The sequence below is a fragment of the Myxocyprinus asiaticus genome, chromosome 6 (assembly GCF_019703515.2).
Source record: "Myxocyprinus asiaticus isolate MX2 ecotype Aquarium Trade chromosome 6, UBuf_Myxa_2, whole genome shotgun sequence".
Classification (NCBI taxonomy): domain Eukaryota; kingdom Metazoa; phylum Chordata; class Actinopteri; order Cypriniformes; family Catostomidae; genus Myxocyprinus; species Myxocyprinus asiaticus.
The window spans coordinates 2,858,714-2,878,456 of record NC_059349.1 but is presented as its reverse complement, the minus strand read 5'-3'; the positions used below and the strand labels follow the sequence as shown (position 1 = coordinate 2,878,456).

At 37.8% G+C, this 19,743-nt stretch overlaps 1 protein-coding gene across 3 annotated transcripts in view; it reads right to left on the bottom strand.

Annotated features, from left to right (window-relative positions):
• The window catches only part of LOC127442945 (zinc finger protein 239-like), an 88,556-nt gene extending 74,770 nt beyond the window's left edge, over positions 1–13,786 (bottom strand). For all 3 annotated transcript variants that reach the window (XM_051701362.1, XM_051701360.1, XM_051701363.1), the window contains exons 1-2: positions 13,735–13,786; positions 9,042–9,287 (exon numbers count right to left, since the gene is read on the bottom strand). In XM_051701362.1, the coding sequence (XP_051557322.1) occupies positions 9,042–9,126 (85 nt within the window). In that variant the 5' untranslated portion in view covers positions 9,127–9,287; positions 13,735–13,786. The remainder of the gene's footprint in view (positions 1–9,041; positions 9,288–13,734) is intronic.
• Positions 13,787–19,743: the final 5,957 nt, after the last annotated feature.

Sequence of the window (19,743 nt, the reverse complement as noted above, 5' to 3'; positions counted from 1 at the left end):
ATCCCAATGCCAGTTGTGTTCTGTTGCGCTCCGTATAGTGTCCTGTTTAACAAGGCCCTATGGCAGCACAGAGCTCAGATATATGCTGTCATCCTGGTGAGGTATAGTCTAAGCCGCAAATGCCGCTTTACAACCGAGTTAAAACAAATACCACTAATATCTGGGAATATTACTACTGTACACACAACTGTAATTAATGAAGAACACTCTGGTTCTGCCTAGTGTTGTCACGATACCAAAATTTCAGTAGTCGTATTGGTACCGCTGTAGTGCTTTTAATAGCACAGGGTTAATCAATTTTACAAATCAATCCTTTTTGTTTTTATTAGCATTTTCCATACTGTCCCAACTTTTTCTGAATTGGAGTTGTATTTAAATTCTTCATATTTCATAAAGATCGGCCTTCAGCGGAGAGGTAAATCCCTCTGACTCTCTCACGAGAAGTAAATCTCTCTCTCTCTCCATGTTTTACATGATGTTTGGCTGTTTGCAGCAAATGTCACTCATTCATGTGCATGTGCTTGTGAAGTAATCTTACACTAAAGATCAAAGCCTGAGCTGATAGAAAAAGATGATGAGCAGCATCATGTTACCAATTAAGCCTGACTAAATAAATACACTCACCGAGCACTTTATTAGAAACACCTTTATAACTACTTATTATGATTATCTAATCAACCAATCGTGTGTGCATAAAATCATGCAGATATGGGTCAGGAGCTTCAGTTAATGTTCACATCAATCATCAGAATGGGAAAAAAAAATGTGATCTCAGTGATTTCGACCGTGACATGATTGTTGGTTCCAGACGGGCTGATTTGAGTATTTCTGTTACTGCTGATCTCATGGGACTTTCACGCACAACAGTCTCTAGACTTGATGGCTTGATTCATGCGTCCTTCACAAAGACGAATCTGCCTGATTCCAGCCTTGCTGAAGCACCCCCAGATTACCGTCTAACCATTAAACGACCAGATGGAGGATCGGTGATGATCTGGGGGGCAGATTTGTCTTTGTGAAGGACGCAGGAATCAAGCCACGTGCAAGGTTATCCTGGAAGAAAACTTGCTTCCTTCTGCTCTGACAATGTTCCCCAACTCTGAGGATTGTTTTTTCCAGCAGGACAATGCTCCATGCCACACAGCCAGGTCAATCAAGGTGTGGATGGAGGACCACCGGATCAAGACCCTGTCATGGCCAGCCCAATCTCCAGACCTGAACCCCATTGAAAACCTCTGGAATGTGATCAAGAGGAAGACGGATGGCCACAAGCCAACAAACAAAGCCAAGCTGCTTGAATTCTTGCACCAGGAGTGGCATAAAGTCACCCAACAGCAATGTGAAAGACTGGTAGAGAGCATGACAAGACGCATGAAAGTTGTGATTGAAAATCAGGGTTATTCCACCAAAAATGTATTTCTGAACTCTTCCTATGTTAAAACATTAGTATTGTGTTGTTTAAAAATGAATATGGACTTGTTTTCTTTGCATTATTCGAGGTCTGAAAACACTGCATCTTTTTTGTTATTTTGACCAGTTGACATTTTCTGCAAATAAATGCTCTAAGTGACAATATTTTTATTTGGAATTTTGAAGAAGTTTTGTCAGTACTTTATAGAATAAAACAAAAATGTTCATTTTACTCAAACACATACCTATAAATAGTAAATCCAGAGAAAGATAATTTTAAAAAATCAAATCACTGTCACACAACCATATACACAAGTGCAATGGTGTGTGAAATTCTTGGGTGCAGCTCCGATCGACATATACCAGTTTACAATAAACATCAGATTTACGTAACACAATTTAAAATCTAATATACACATAATTACACAACACAATATACAAATAATAACATACAATGTACAGTATATAATACACACAATACAGAATACACATTATACAATAAAAAATAGTATATATAGTATATATAAAATATACAGTAGGTTGTATTGTACTGTACTGACATTCAGGCTGTCAGTTGATAGTCAGCTGCCAGTGTGTTGTTAAAAGAGAATATAATTTATGACAGTCCAGTGTAAGATTAATAAAGTGCAGTGCTGATGTATACTGATCATGAGAAATCAAGAGTTCAGAAGTCTGATTGTTTGGGGGAAGAAGCTGTCATGAAGTCGGCTGGTGCGGGTCCTGATGCTGCGATACCGCCTGCCTGATGGTAGCAGTGAGAACAGCCCATGGCTCGGGTGGCTGGAGTCTCTGATGATCCTCCGAGCTTTTTTCACACACTGCCTGGTATATATGTCCTGGAGGGAGGGAAACTCACCTCCGATGATGTGTCTGGCAGGTCGCGCCACCCTTTGCAGGGCTTTGCGTTTGTGGGCGGTGCTATTGCCGTAACAGGTGCAGATGCAGCCAGTCAGGATGCTCTCTACAGTGCTGGTGTAGTCAGGAAGAAGAGACGCTGATGAGCCTTCTTCACAACAGCTTCAGTGTGGACTGACCATGTGAGTTCCTCAGTGATGTGGACACCCAGGAACTTGAAGCTGCTGACTCTCTCCACTGGTGCTCCATTGATGGTGATGGGACTGTGTTCTCTATCTCTTCTCCTGAAGTCCACCGCAAGCTCCTTTGTCTTGCTGACGTTGAGGGAGAGGTTGTGCTCCTGACACCAGCGTGTCAGAGTGTGCACCTCCTCTCTGTAGGCTGTTTCATCATTGTCAGTGATCAGACCTACCTTTTGCAGTGGTCTCTTAATTTTTTTCCAGAGCTGTATATATAGCCTATATTTATATGTGATCTGCTCTATTTTGAGTTGCACTGAACCTCAATCACATTTTTTCCCCCAGTATTGTCAGATTTTATTACTGATTTCACATGTTCTTTGATCGTAATTTTGACCGACCATTTTTTTTTTTTTTTTTGTGATTAACATTTTTTTATTGATTCATATATTAAACAAAGAAAAGCAAAACATATACAAACAGAATCAATACTTAACCCCCTCTATTAACCCCCCAAACCCCACCCCCCATCCGCATCACCACCCGACCCCCAATAACACCCCAGGTCACCCACACACACACACACAAAAAAAAAAAAAAATTATATATATATATATATTTCCCCAAAAACAAGTCCAAATTCCCCAGTCTTCTAGATGACCCTTCTTCAAAAGCCGTCACCCTCCCCATCTCCGAGCACCACTCCTGAATTGGGGGCACTTCAGCCGACTTCCATCCCCTTAAAACTATTTATCTGGCAATCATGATGCTGGTTAGGACCCTATTTTTTTTGTGCTTATTGTCAATATACTGATGACCGCCCCATCGCCTAAAATACAGAGTCTGGGGCAAAATGAAATTCGATATCGGCGTATATTTTACCGATATGCGCCGATATGAAAACTTTTTTTCAGAACATATAATGCAGAAAACAATGCTTTAGAATTGGTGTCATAGCATAGTTTGTCCAGCAGAGCGCGCTCCGACTCCATTGTTTACAGAGCTCACTCTGAACTGACGGTGGCTCTGCAGACAGGGTGGAGTTAAACTGTGTGGATTTGAGCGATCTCTTCTCATTAAATTGCTAACTAGTTTGTGAAATACATACTGGAAAGTTAATAAAAAAATTTATACCCCATCATTTTATATAACTAATATAACGTTAACCCTGTCCCTGACAACCATGTCACTCATGTTTATCACATCTGTTTGCTGTTAGCCAGCTGTAGTTTATCAGTGCAGTCAGTAATGTAGCAGACTGAAATAAATGTCCGAATTAAACACTCTGGACACTTTTGTCCATACCGAGTGCAAATGCGAGATAACGGGGTGTAACTTAACTTCTCCGGTTAGTTTGATAGAAAGGCTTTACAATGGCAAAATAGGGGCAAGAACTTCCTGTTCAATACAAAAACAGGGAGGGGCTCTCTCAGGTGGAAGCGACCAATGTGCCAAATGTCTGAGACCGAATGCATAATAATAAAACAAAATCTTGGGTAGGCCTAACCCACCTTTGTCAGTTGGCCTATGCATTTTACTGAAATGTAATCTGGGACGTTTACCATTCCAAATGAAGGACTTTGCTATGCTATCAAACTGCTTGAAATAAGAGAGGGGGACATCTATAGGGAGAGACTGTTGCAGGTAGTTGAATTTTGGAATACAATTCATTTTAATAACATTAACCTTCCCAATCAAAGATAAATGTAATGAAGCCCACCTGCCCACATCACTCGAAAACCTTTTTATTGAAGTGTCAAAATTAACTAACTAAATCACACACATTTTCTGGGAATAAATAACCCAAATACTTAATAACTGAAAGGCACCCAGCTGAAAAGCCGTTACTGGGCAGTATGCTGTCAGAGCCAAAGCTTCGGATTTAGACCAATTAACTCTGTATGACGAGAACTTAGAAAAGAAATTACTAATTTTGTGGAGGCAAGGCATAGATCTAGTAGGGTCAGAGACGAATAATAAAATATCATCAGCATAAAGCAAAAGCTTATGCACCATACCACCCGCCACCACCACTGGAAAAATCACCTTCCTTTCTTATCGTGGCTGCTAATGTTTCCAGGGCAAGACAGAACAATAATGGGGAAAGAGGACAACCCCTATCCAGAGTAAAACGTCTAGCTGGATCAGGGAAACTGGACGGTAACTCTTACACTCACTTGGATCTTTGTCCTTTTTAAGAATCATACCGATCCGGGCTTGTGTCATGGTTGGCGGAAGCTTTCGATTCTTTAATGATTCCGTATAAACTTCGAACAAAAGTGAAGCCAGTTCTGTAACACAAGATCTAAAAAAATTAGCGGCAAAGCCAACTGGCCCAGGAGTCTTGCCTGTAGGCAAGGCCTTAATTACCTCGCCAAGCTCCTCCAAGGTTAGCTCAGAATCAAGATAATTTTTTTGCCCAGTCGTCAGTTTAGGAAGTTCTAATGGTTCCACAAAGTTTCTAATATCTTCATCAGTAGACGGAGACGTGGAACTATAGAGATCAAGATAGAATTCTTTAAAAGCATTATTAATATCAATGGCTGAGTTAAATATTTCACCACCAGCAGATTTCACTGAGGGAATGGTTGAAAAAGACTATCTTTGCATTATATATCTAGCCAAAAGCTTCCCTGCTTTGTCCCCCGACTCAAAATATGACTGTCTTGCCTGAATAGCCAAAACTCCACCTTCTGCAACAAAATAGTATTATATCTGTATTTCAATCGGGTCAATTCTCTGAGGCCATCAGATGACATTCGGTGCTTCAGCTCTGCCTCTGCACTTTTAATATTCCCTTCCAACTCCACCAGTTCTCGTGCTTTGGATTTTTTGATGAATGAGGCATACTGTATGATCTGACCCCTAAGAACCGCCTTAAGTGCCTCCCGAGCCACACCCACAGAGGATACTGAGGACCAGTTGGACTCCATATAAACACTGATTTCAACCTTTAACATTTGTTGGAATTCAGGATTTTGCAAAAGGGATACATTAAAGTGCCAACTATATGATTTATTTTTCTCCGTATGTGGCATTTTAATTCTAGATGCTTACTTATCAGTGTAATGACAGCCCTGCTCTTACTTGAGCCAGCACTAAAGAAAATATGTCCACCCCATATCTTCCCAAATTTTTCAGCTTCCTGCAGGGAAAGATGCATTTCTTGAAGAAACACTATATCATTTTTCTTACGTTTAAGAAGAGAAATAACCTTCCTTCTTTTTATGGGGTGCCCCAACCCATTCACATTCCATGTGGTGAGAGACAATCCACTTATACTAACATTTGACATTTTGAGATATTAGAAAAAATAGATTGTGTGTCAAAAATAAAATTATAAAGACCACACTCCAACATTAGTGCAACAATCAAACCCCAAACTTCCCCCTGAACCAAAAAAAAAAAACATGTGCATTAACCCCGCGCACAACAGCGCCAAAGGGCGTCCATCCCTCTAAACTCAAACAGTCCATGTATGCCTACGAGAGCCCCCACAACAACTTTGCCATCAGATTGCTCAAGTTCGGTGTTTCTATACAAATTTTGTAAAACAGAATTACACAACAGATGATAATCTATAAAACAAACTCCAGCCAATAGGCGGGATAAACACAAAAAAACATGTAGATTCATCCACATAACTGTCCCGAAGGTGTGTTCCTCCATAAAACAAACTCCAGCCACTAGCGGATCCAGCACAAAAATAAACAAATAAAATAAAATAAATAAATAATACACATTTTTAAAAAAAGGCTGTTCAGTTTCCTCGGACAGTCAAACGAATGTTCAGTCAGCCGGCCCATTCGACTGCTACATGAGTGCAACAAATGACCCAATCACTCCAATGTCTTTTAAGAAATACTCAACAAAACAAACTCCAACCAATAGGAGGCATAAGCACAAAGAACATGCAGATTCATCCACAACACTGTCCCGAAGGAGTGCTGCTACACAAAACAAACTCCAGCCACTAGGCGGAACCAGCACAAAAAAAGAAGAAAAAAAAAAGGCGCTCAGCTTCCACGGACGATCAAGTGGATGTTCAGTGAGTCGGTCCAATTGGCTGCAACGTGAATGTCACAAAATAACGTACTGTATGAAGGACATCGCTTGCTGGGGACATGTAAATACTTTACGGCCATCCTTAGCATCTATTCTCAATTTGGCCGGGAACATCAGTGCAAAAGCGACCTTCCGTTGATGTAAGAGTTTCTTGCATTCCTTGAATCGATCACGTTTCTCTCGTTAAATTCGCAAAGTCTGGGAACAAGAAAATGCAACATGTTCTTCTAAGAAATCCTTCCTTTACACCTCGCCTCACGTAACAAAAGATCTTTATCGGATGATCTCAGAAATTTGGCCAGAATTGATTGGGGCCTGTCTCCCTCAGTGGATCGCTGAGCCGGAACCCTGTTAGCTTGCTCGATTTCCAGCTTATGGCCTTATGTCGAGCAGACTTGGAAAGAGCCCATCCAGGAATTTCACCATATCCCGACCTTCTTCGTCCTCAGGAATTCCAACAATTCGAATGTTATTCAACCGGTTACGATTCTCCAAGTATTCCAACTTCTCCCAGACGCGCTCCAAATCCCCCCTTAGTTGCCAGCGGATTAGCAGCTAATTCCTTCTCCGAGGACTCCAGATAATCGATCCGTTTCTAGACATCCCCCACTCTTGTAACCATCTCAGTGAATTTTGTCTCCATGGCAGTGATCGATCGACGTATTACAGCATTACTCCAAGTCCACAACGACCTTCGTCAGCACTGCAGACACGTTCAACAACTCTCGCCGAATTTCCTTCACTTCTCAGGCCAAATCGGCTCCTTGGTTCGCAGCCTTTTCAGGGGCGTCAGCTTGAGCACGTAAGTGTCTTTTAATGTCTCCAGAGCCCGAAAATTTTGAATTCTTTGACATATTATCTTCCTAGAACAGTTAAGGATAAGGGTGTATCGAATCTCACCGGTTTATGACATAAAAAGTATTAAAACTAGCAAAGTGCACAGAGCTCGCCGCTCACGCGTCCGAACCTCGCATGGCGTCACGTGGACCTTCCTGAATCACATTTTGAGTTTTATACAATAAAATAAAAAGGTCTCAGTTCTCTACTAATATATTTGTTACATTTCTATCCCAAACCATTGCCAAGATAATCATTTGAATGTTGTTTTTGAGAAAACTGGCTCTAAAGATTCCATTCGCGCATTCATTCGGAGATCGCGTATGCTCAGGCACCAAAGCGGTTAAATTCTCTAAAACTAGTTGTATCCACTCTGCATCCGTTGTTGCATCTCTGACAGTGATGGTATTTAAACATTTTTGCAATATGCTCTTTTCTACAGTTCATTTTTTCAAGCTAACTATGGACATTGAATAACGTACTGAGGTAAATGTACCATTAGGTGCCAGTTGTTAATATCACTGACATCTTCCCGTGGTTGAAACAGTGATTACATTAGAGATGATCATTACAGCCCATTGCATTCTATCTTTCAACATCTATCTGATGTTCATTCATGTGTTTTTTTTTCTTGCTATAATTTGTAGTTGAGGAGGGCTGATCTGAGGAGAGATGTTATATGCAGCGCTCTCATCTGAATTGACAATAGCAGCAAAGAGCAAAAGAAAAAAAAATTGTAGTTCTAATTTGATGATAACATTAACATAATTTGAAAGCTGAGAATTTTTCTTATCAAAAAGAATAGAAAACCTAAAACAGACAAAAATCAAGTTGTTGACAAAATATAATGTTTTTCCAAAAACAGCCCATTGCTACTTCCGACTTATTTTAGAAGAGCACATCACACACACACACGCACACACACACATATAGTCTTATTTCAGATTTAAAAAATACATGCGTTATAGCTCGAGCTGAAATAGTTTCTGCCCGTGTACACTTAGTGATAGAGCGCACAAACTCAAAAGAGCAGTACGCACCGGTACTGACAATGATGTGCAATTCTTGTAAAGTACCAGAAGCTGTTCTTGCTATTCTAGCTATTTTTATAACGTGCCGGTATGGTATCCTGTTCGCAAAACGATCAGGTGAAGGTGGAGAACCACCACAGACTTTTTTCCCAAGTTTTGCTGTGCTGTTTTTAAGTGTTATTATGTGCATATTAACCTGTTGTGAATCAGGCAAAAATATTGCGTGAGAACTTTTTATACACACATAAAAATGCAAAATCCATGCAATTATTAGTGAATGAGACCCCCATGTCTTTAAAATTCTAATATAATCCGAATTTTGGTAATACATATTACAATCTCAAGTCCTGTTGACAGAAACATTATGAGGTATAATGTAACAGTCATAATATATACATACTGTACTGCTCAAAAATCTTTGAAGAAAACTAGAAGATAATATTAAAAGTCAAACCTAATGCAAAAATTTAAAATTGGTTTGCGAGGCAGAATGAAGTATAAATGATTAAACCTTGAGGGGTCGTTTGAAACCACCGTTATTTTGAGATCCTTCTCAAGACTTGAGTGAAAATCCCAGATGTTTATGAGATACTCAAATCACACATCAGCAGTCATTAATGAAGAATCAAGAATGGACACCAACCTATTTGTTCCTCAGTATCTTCATTTTTCACTCTGTATGGTTCTGGATAACCCATGTCCTCTCTCTCCTCTTTAATAAAATCCATCTTTACAATAGTATGTCAGAAATTATTGAAACACTTGAAGTTTGTCCTGCACTTCTGGAAACGCTTCTTCAATTCAAAGATGACAGGAATATTCACAGTTTTTACTGGTGAATTGTGTTGTGAGTGGATTCACAATCACTGTATGGCAGCGAAGACCAGACCTGAAAAATTTAAAATGTCAGAATTTAAAATGTTCTGTATTAACAACTTCATGCTTTTCTTCTTTATATTTCACATTTCTGCATTTATCCTCACATTAACATTTAATAACATACTTTATAACTGTATGTTGAAGAACTTACAAATCCCAAAAATTAAAATGTAAAAATAAAATAAATAAATGAGAAAAATGAAGGAAATAACATAATAAAATAATTCACTATTTGTTGTCAACCAGAAACATACTTTAGAGATTATTGAAACATCCAATTCTTTCTACAGCTGCACAAACAACAGAATTAAAATCAAAATTGTGTTATGGTTTGTGCAATTATTAAACCGCAAAAATGCTGTAATTCAATTAAATAAATATTCTGTATGTGTGTGCTGCTCTGTTGGCATTTAATTCATTGAGAAATAAAGAGAATGTGATAAATGATCAATCTTTTAGAAATCTAGTTTAAAACACATCTAGTTGTACAAATAGTCTTTGTGTCCATGTTAGTTTAATAAAAATGTACAGCATTTTCTACATAAAATAAATAAATAAATAAATATATAACGACTTAAAAATGTCAGGTGGCATTTTTAAGTAAAAGGTATTAAAATACTTTCCATGCACCTTGAATACATGTTGGCATACACAACTTAATCATTAAATAAATAAATTTGAGTCACGAATATCAAGAAGTTTTCTCAGGGTTCCTCTATTTGACCTGAAAAATGTTACTCATTAAAATATCAAAATATCTGTTATTTTTTAAAACTGCACACACAGTCATTAAGGATTATAAGGGGTCTTCCTTGTTTTATGTTTTTTTATTTTATTTATGTATTTTTATGGCAACCTACATGTTGGTTAAACCACTGACTTTGATTTGGTGGACAAAGGTTTTTCAGACATTAAGAATTTAATATTAGTTTTAATACGTTTTTTTTTTTTCTTTTTACCGTTCACTGTCTACATCAATGAAATTGACTTTAAACCCCAGAGAATATATATATATATGTGTGTGTATATATATATATATATATATATATATATATATATATATATATATATATATATATGCACACACACACACACACACACTGGTGGCTAAATGTTTGAAATAATGTACAGAATTTGCTGTTTTGGAAGGAAATTGGTACTTTAATTCACCAAAGTGGCATTCAGCTGATCACAAAGTATAGTCAGGACATTACTGATGTAAAAAAACAGCATCATCACTATTTGAAAAAAGTCATTTTTGATCAAATCTAGACAGGCCCCATTTCCAGCAGCCATCACTCCAACACCTTATCCTTGAGGAATCATGCTAAATTGGTAATTTGGTACTAGAAAATCACTTGCCATTATATCAAACACTGCTGAAAGCTGTTTTGTTCGTTAAATGAAGCTTAACATTGTCTTTGTGTTTGTTTTTGAGTTGCCACAGTAGACTGGCATGTCTTAAGGTCAATATTAGGTCAAAAATGGCAACAACAAAAAAAGAAACAGCTTTCTCTAGAAACTCATCAGTCAATCATTGTTTTGAGGAATGAAGGCAATACAATGCTTGAAATTGCCAAAAAAAAAAAAAACTGAAGATTTCATACAAAGGTGTACACTACAGTCTTCAAAGACAAAGAACAACTGGCTCTAACAAGGACAGAAAGAGATGTGGAAGGCCAGATGTACAACTAAACAAGAGGATAAGTACATCAGAGTCTCTAGTTTGAGAAATAAACGCCTCACATGTCCTCAGCTGACAGCTTCATTGAATTCTACCTGCTCAACACCAGTTTCATGTACAACAGTCAAGAGAAGACTCAGGGGTGCAGGCCTTATGGGAAGAACTGCAAAGAAAAAGCCACTTTTGAAACAGAAAAACAAAAAGAAATGATTAGAGTGGGCAAAGAAACACAGACATTGAACAACAGATAACTGGAAAAGAGTGTTATGGATCTTACCCCCATTGAGCTTTTGTGGGATTAGATAGACTGTAAGGTGCGTGAGAAGTGCCCGACAAGACAGCCACATCTATGGCAAGTGCTACAGGAAGTGTGGGGTGAAATGTCACCTGAGTATCTGGACAAACTGACAGCTAGAATGCCAAGGAATTGTAATTTTTCATGTTATTAATGTCCTGACTATACATTGTGATCAGTTGAATGCCACTTTGGTGAATAAAAGTACCAATTTCTTTCCATAAAATCAAAATCTGTACATTATTCCAAACTTTTGGCCACCAGTGTGTATATATATATATATATATATATATAAAGACTTTAAATTAAGAAACTGAAAACATGTTCATCATAGTAGACCAGTCAAGTAAATGTTTTGTGTGAATTACATGTTAAATGCATTTAACTGAAAGATCCGGTGTTCTGAAATTTTCAGTTTCTGAGATTTTCGGTTGCACTGGGCGGAGCATATATGAATATTAGCAAGTTTCCTGTTTCATGTTAAAGTGACACTAAAAATAGTAATGCTGCTCCCCGGATTTTAATTCATCTAAATTATGTTTTTGGAAATGTAATTGCTTAAACGAAGTTAGGCTTATACTATAACGGTTCTGTTTTCACAACAATTTATAGATTGTGTCGTATGTGTTGATTACAGTCATTAATTTTTTGCTTCTGGTATCGTAAGGCTCCAAGTAAATAACTTAACCAACAACCATACGTATTTTTGTTATATTCTTCTGTTTTCCCTTGTGAAGCTTTAAAACTGTTGTTGGATAATTTGTCATAAATGTATTTGTGGTGGCATAATAAAGTTTGAGTAATTGTGATTATTCTGGGCCATTCCTGCTCATTTGGTAAATAACTTATAACGGCTTTGATGCATGTATTATTAAATCACAAAGGGACATCTTTTGCTTACCAAGGAAAATATTTCAATTTTAAATGAAAAGTGGCTAAAATTATCATAAAAACCAAATGATAATTTGCACATTTACTGTAAATGTTAAAAAATTTAAGTTACTCATGGGAGTAGTTGCCTTTTGCTGAATAGAATCAAGAGAACAAATGAGTCTGTGTTTATTCACAAATGTGTATATACTTTACACTGCAAAGGTGGCACAGAAGCTGCATCTGAAGTGGCATTTTAGGTGTATTTTAACAGACTGTTTAATGCTGCTCAGAGGTGGCATAAATACATTTACACAGTAATTACAATTGCATAAATAATGTTGTGAGATTAATGTTTTAAGTATAAGATTATGAATAGGCTACAGAAATATGAAATGAATGAAAATATGAAATTAGAATTTTTAATATGAAATTAAATTATATGCTCTGTCATGACAACAACAGTCCTCTGATGCTGCATTTCATTTACAAAGAACCAAAGCAGCATCAGGACTGCCTTTGATACTCGTGGCTGAGGTGGGTAAGAGCAGGCATAATTCTGTCTGGCTTTTATGTGGCATTGCTTCTTTACAAAGAATTTTGAGCAGGCAGAGAGCAGCCTTAACTCGCCTGTGTAAATGAATCAAGGCAAAACTATACATTACATTTGTCAGGTGAACCTTTATGTTATTTGGGTATCCTTAACCATGGATTTTAGGAACATGTGTTGGAGTTTTCTGAATAGCAACATTACATCTGATTTACTCACTTCATTCTCAATTTGGCCATCTTCACAATCCTAGACAATTTGTTTTCATTATTAAGTGCATGTTCACCTTGAATGAAAGTTGTGTGTTTTTAATCCAGGTCACGGTTCACATTCTTGCATCGTCATTTGAATTTAAGCCTGTTTGAAGATATTTACTAAATGAGCAAGAGATTAAGCAATAGCACAGAATAATCACAACAGAAACTTTATTAGACATTTTTGAAGATGTTTACAACAGCACAGTTTTAAAGCTTAACAAGGGAAAACAGAACCGTTATATTCGTGTAACGCAATTACCTTTCCGAAAACATCATTTAGATGAATTCAAATGCAGGGAGCAGCACTAATATTGTTAGTGTCACTTTAACATGAAACTCGTTAATATTCATATATGCTCCGCCCAGTGCAACTGAAAATCTCAGAACACCGGACAAAAAAAGAAATTGATAAAAATTTGTCACGTCACGCCTCAAGCATAAATGATCAATAAAGAAGAATTAAATACAACTTAAAGAAATTATTATAATTTTGCGTTACTTGAAGATTTGATCGGCGCACATCAGTGAATAATAATAATAATCTCACCAGTCTGATACACAAAAACAAATAAAAGGAGAAATATGCACGTGTAACTCTGTATGTATAACCAGTTCTCTACTAAACACATTCATTCAAGTAATCTCAACATTTCCTGGTCGGGATATATAAGTAATGAAATATCTGTAGATGCACAAAAACATCAGCTCTTCACATACCAACACTAAACAGTTTCAATAACATTATCGTACGGAAGGGAACTAATGGATCAATTTAAAGCAGTTTCGAATCGTTTAATTCACCTGAAATGCTGAAGCGCTCAAAAACAAACCTGCAAACAGAAGAATGACTCGCGGCGCAGCGTTATGATGACGTCACCACAACACAAAAAAGCAAATTAAAACTCGATTACACTAGCCATTTCTTAAATCACAAAATGCATAACGAATAATAAAGCAGTGTAATATATATATATATATATATATATATTAAACTGAAATTTAGGATACAGAAATTATAAAATGTAATATTTATTTAATATTAATTATTTAAAATATTTCAATGTCCTGGATTTTTTAATAGCCTATTTCATAAAACACCTGGAATTTTAAGATGATTTTTTTTTTTTTTTTTTTTTTAATAGGTGTGTTCAACTTACCGACCAGCGAGATTTGCTGGACTCTTTTGGCCTGTCCCAGACCACCACCTATAAATAGCTCAGACTAACTTTGTACATGAATATGAAATGATCAGAAAAGGTTGTGCGATGTAAATCAGCACACTATCAACTACATTTTAGAGGACTTAGAAATAAGAGACACAGGGTTGCCATATTTTTTGACTAATTTTCTTCAATGACTTCAGTCCTTAAAGATTACTGCATAATTTCGATGTCATCAGAGCGGTGTTTTTACAGACATTTTCAACCTTTCCCTCTCATTGTCTGTGGTCCCCATATGCTTTAAAACGTCCACCATTGTGCCTGTACCAAAGCAATTCAAAATCACTTGCTTAAATGACTGGCGTCCTGTTGCTCTGACCCCCATCATCAGCAAATGCTTTGAGAGACTAATCAGAGATTACATCTGCTCTGTGCTGCCTCTCTCTCTAGACCCCTTGCAGTTTGCTTACCGCAACAACCGTTCCACTGATGATGCCATTGCATCTACACTACACACTGCTTTCTCCCACCTGGAAAAAAGAACACTTATGTGAGAATGCTGTTTGTAGACTACAGCTCATCATTAAACACCATAGTGCCCTCCAAGCTAGATGAGAAACTTCGGGCTCTGGGCTTAAACAGCTCGCCATGCAGCTGGATCCTGGACTTCCTGTCAAGTAGACGCCAGGTGGTTAGAATGGGCAGCGACATCTCCTCATCACTGACCCTCAACACTGAAACCCCGCAGGGCTGTGTTCTCAGCCCACTCCTGTATTCCCTGTACACACATGACTGTGTGGCAACACACAGCTCCAATGCCATCAAGTTTGCTGATGATACAACGGTGGTAGGTCTGATCACTGACAATGATGAAACAGCCTACAGAGAAGAGGTGCACACTCTGACACACTGATGTCAGGAGCACAACCTCTCCCTCAACATCAGTAAGACAAAGGAGCTTGTGGTGGACTTCAGGAGAAAAGACAGAGAACACAGCCCCATCACCATCAGTGGAGCACTGGTGGAGAGAGTCAGCAGTTTCAAGTTCCTCTGTGTCCACATCACTGAGGAACTCACATGATCCGTCCACACTGAGGCCGTTGTGAAGAAGGCTCATCAGGGCCTCTTCTTCCTGAGACGGCTGAGGAAGTTTGGAATGAACCACCGCATCCTCACACGGTTCTACACCGTGTGAGGATTAGATTTGCACTACCCATGTGTGTGTCTGTACGTATGAGTATAATTATTTTTTATTATTATCTATGTCTTGCTGCTGTTTTTGTATTGTTTTTGTATTGTTGTACACTGGAAGCTCCTGTCACCAAGACAAATTGCTTGTATGTGTAAGCATACTTGGCAATAAAGCTGATTCTGATTCTGAAAAAGATTTAGGGTGTTTTCACACTTGAGTCCTCTTTAAAAGAACACATCTCAGAGCCCTTTAAGAGGACCAAAAAGAAAAAAGAAGTGAAAAAGTATCCAGTTCTCTTTGCATTCACACGGTCTGCGACTTTGAAACTCAGATCTCTTTTTGCTCCACTTCACCTGCTAAAAGGTCTCACACTGTGTTGTTTTTGCCCACTTTTTAAAACATAATATTGATTTTAATTATTATTAAAGGGCTATATTTAATGTTATACCATGGGGCTGTTGAATGCTTGATTCTGATTGGTTCACGGATGTTCTAAGGCAGACCTGGGCAACTTACTGCCCGCAGGCCAGATCCAGCCCTCCACATGGTTTAATGCGGCCCGCGGCTCATTTATCCTAAAAGCGTTTTTTTTTCATTGGATATTTCAGTTACTTGCATTGGGACGTAACGCGCATCCACAAGCGTTTAACATGCTCAGGGTTGCCAGATAAGAGACGCAACACCCCCAATTTAAAGTTTAAGTCCCCTCGCACCTGTATGTTAATCTAACTCTTGCAGTAATCATTTATCATAGTCATGCAGCCTGTTTTATTCAGTTGTGTGCTGAATGGAAAGTCAAAACATTGATGAGACCCGCATCATGTCCCTTTTAGCGTGTAAACGGGTAATGTTTTGAAAATAAAATAAGTAAACTCGCCCGCTTTGTGACAAACATGAAAAGATCTATAATTTTAGATTGTTTTTATTAAAACAGACCCCTGATGTAGAGAGTTTTAAACTGAATTAACAAATTAACAGGGAAGTAGAGATGGTAAAATAAATAATTTATAATAAGCTCAGCCTTTATTCAGTTATTTAATGCCTTATAGAAAAGTATTTACCTTTATAGAGCAATCAGTGTTGTATAAAGTATCCATTTGTCATACTTGAGTAAAAGTAAAGATACCTTCATGGAAATTAACTCAAATAAAAGTGAAAGAAGCTCATGAGAAAACGACTTAAGTAAAAGTATTAAAGTAACTGATATTAAATTTACTTAAGTATCAAAAGTACAAGTAAATTGCATAAATTACGTTACAGTTCATTAAACCCATGGCAAATTATTTGATTGGTGGTGCTCATCATTTACTCACCCTCATACCATCCCAGATGTTTATGACTTTCTTTCATCTAAACAACACATAAAAAGATTTTTAGAAGAATATTTCAGCTCTACAGGTCAATTCAATGCGAGTGAATGGTGGCAGACAGTTCAAGCTACAAAAGCAAATTAAGGGATTATAAAGTTATCCACACTACTACAGTGGTTAAATCCATGTCCTCTGAAGTGATTCAGTTGCTTTTGGGTGAGAACAAACCAAATTGTAACTCATTTTCACTGTATATCTTGCCATTGCAATCTCTAGGCACGATCGTGATTTCAAGCTTGATTTCACTTTCTAGTGCTTGACACGCGCAGAGCCCTAGATGGCGCTATAGGAAGTGTAATTGAGCTTGATCGCCAAGGAGACTGCTAATGTCAAAATTTATAGTCGAGAAAGGAGTTATATTTTGGTGTATTCTCACCCAAAACCAATTTGTTCCATTCAGAAGACATTGGTGAAAACACTGGAGTCTTATGGATTACTCTTATGCTGCATTTATGTGCTTTTTGGAGATGCAAAGGTCTGGCCACCATTCACTTACACTGAATTGACCTACATAACAGCGATATTCAGAAAAACAAACAAACAAAAAAACACTTGTTTGTGTTCTGCAAAGTCATTCACATCTTGGATCGAATGAGGGTGAGAAAATTATGAGAGAATTTTCATTTTTAAATGAACTATCCCTTTAATGACACATTCAAGTCACATCAGAATGATCATATTTATGGGATGAGTGTAAATGAACACCACAGTCCATAAAAATTGGAACACTGAAGGAGGGAGTTGAGTCGTATTAGTGACCAGAGACTTGTGGGGGTGGGCTCTTTTCATTTGGGCCAATAAACAACCACCCAGCAACCACCCAGAACACCCTGGCAACTGCAACTGAAACACAGTTAAAACAACTTAACAACAGCATAGCAACAAGCTGACAACTTCATACTGTAGCACTGTGCCAAAACACACGGCAGAGATCACCTTGACAACTGTATAGCATGCCCTAACAACCATCCAGAAAACCCTAGTTATAAATGTGCTACAAAGCAAATATAACACTTTAGCAACAACCAGAAAACGAGTTTTGCTTCAGCAAAGACCATTCACATCTTCATAAAATATACAAATAAATATTGTTGGATATTTTCATGAGCGCTGGTAATTATTCATACACATCATGCTTTGTTTAAATGTAAAATGTAAATGCATGTGATTTACTTTTATACAAACAGGTCTCCTGGAAAGGTGGGAGACTGATCGCACATAACTTCATTATTTAACAGCATTCATAATGTTTAAGCCTAAACTTATCAAATTAATTAGTCATAAAAATACAAATTAAACTCACATGAGCTGTTTCTTTTCTTCCCCAGCGGAGGTAGACGATGGAACACATAATCTGGCACGCGGTTCATTTGTGATTTTGATTCAGATTCGTGATTCGCAAAACGAATCATTCAGACCGCTTTTTGAAAATGTTTGTTCAGTTCAAAGGAATCCAATTGAAAAGATTTAACTAAAATTATTCTTTCAACAAATCACACATCACTATCGCCGATCTGCATGCATTTTGCACATACAGCTGTAATTTTTTTGCGGTGTTCAGCTGCAAAAGTAACGAAAGGGTCTGGAGAAATTTATCAGAGTAAAATTATCAGTTTTCTCTTCAAAATGTAGTGAAGTGAAAGTAAAAGTCCAAAGAAAATACTCAAGTAAAGTACAAATATAAAAAATCTGTACTTAAGTACAGTAATGAAGTACAAATACTTCGTTATACACCTCTAAGAGCAATACAATACTTTAGGCAATTGTTGAATAGTCCCATTAGTCATATATATACACTTCAGAAAATTGATAATTATTTCTGGCCTTAAAAGATACAAAACCCAAATCAATGCAGAACATTGTATCTCAAAAGGAATACAATGTGGCCCAAAAGGAATACTATGCACTACTTAAAGCTCGATGTGGCCCCTTTACCAAAATAGTTGCCCACCCCTGTTCTAAGGTGTGCAATTATTTTTCAAGTAAACGCACGGCTATGAAGTAGTTCCAGATCTTGACAGCATAACAGTTTCAAATCACTTCACCAAATTATTTCAGTTATTACAAAGAGCCCTACAGGCTACCACAACGAAATAACTAACTAAAACAAAGACATTGGGTAAAGTTAAGAATGTCAAACAATGTCTAAAATATCCTACATTTATTTCAATTTCAGTTAAAAAGAACCCTCGCGCTCCCTCGTCTTACCCGCACTTACACACACTCCCACACATGCACACACACACACACTGAGACTCGAGTCACGACCAACAAATAGAGCCCCATCCCTGCGTCTTAATCAATACAGTTTCTATTATCCGAAATAACTTTTGATGTTTCAATGTATTTCTCCCTAATCAGTCTCACACAGCTATTGTGGAAAAAAGCACCGCGCTATCCCTACACCTCTCTTTCGCTCTACACAAACTCTCTTGGTAGCAAAGTCAGCGCACCCCCTCAACTCACTGTGATTGTAAACAGTTGTTTAGCAATAGAAAAGCTATATACAAGAATGGTGACACACTGCTGCTGAGCCTTAAACTTACACTTTGTCAATTTGAAGTAATGTTATTCCTGACGAGAGACACTTTAAACACAGGCAATTCAACTCCGTTTCCCTCTTTCTCTCGCTCACACATACACACACATGCCGAGAAGCAGCGCATCCTCCGTTGCTAGTTCTAAAGTGATGTTTTCGAACTAGCAATGAAGGCTTGAGCTGTATCAGAGCAAGATACACTTCATCAATACAACAGTTTATATATTATCTGAAATATTTGTGGGAAACAATCTCACGCCCCCCTCCTCCTCTCACACACACTCTCCCACACACGTGAACACACAGACATTATACGCATACGCGTAGTGAGTTTCTCTCTTTCGATTCTTCAAACTCTCTCACACACACACAAACGCACTACCTCATTATCCAGTAAGTCCTCGAGTAAAGCAGCGCAAGCCTCGCAATCCTCTGTTCCTAGTTCTAAAGTGACGTTTTCGAACTAGCAACGAAGGCTCGGACTGTATTAAAGCAAGACTCTGAATCCGCAGCAAAATAACGTAGTTCCTATCATAAGAGCGTTTTAGG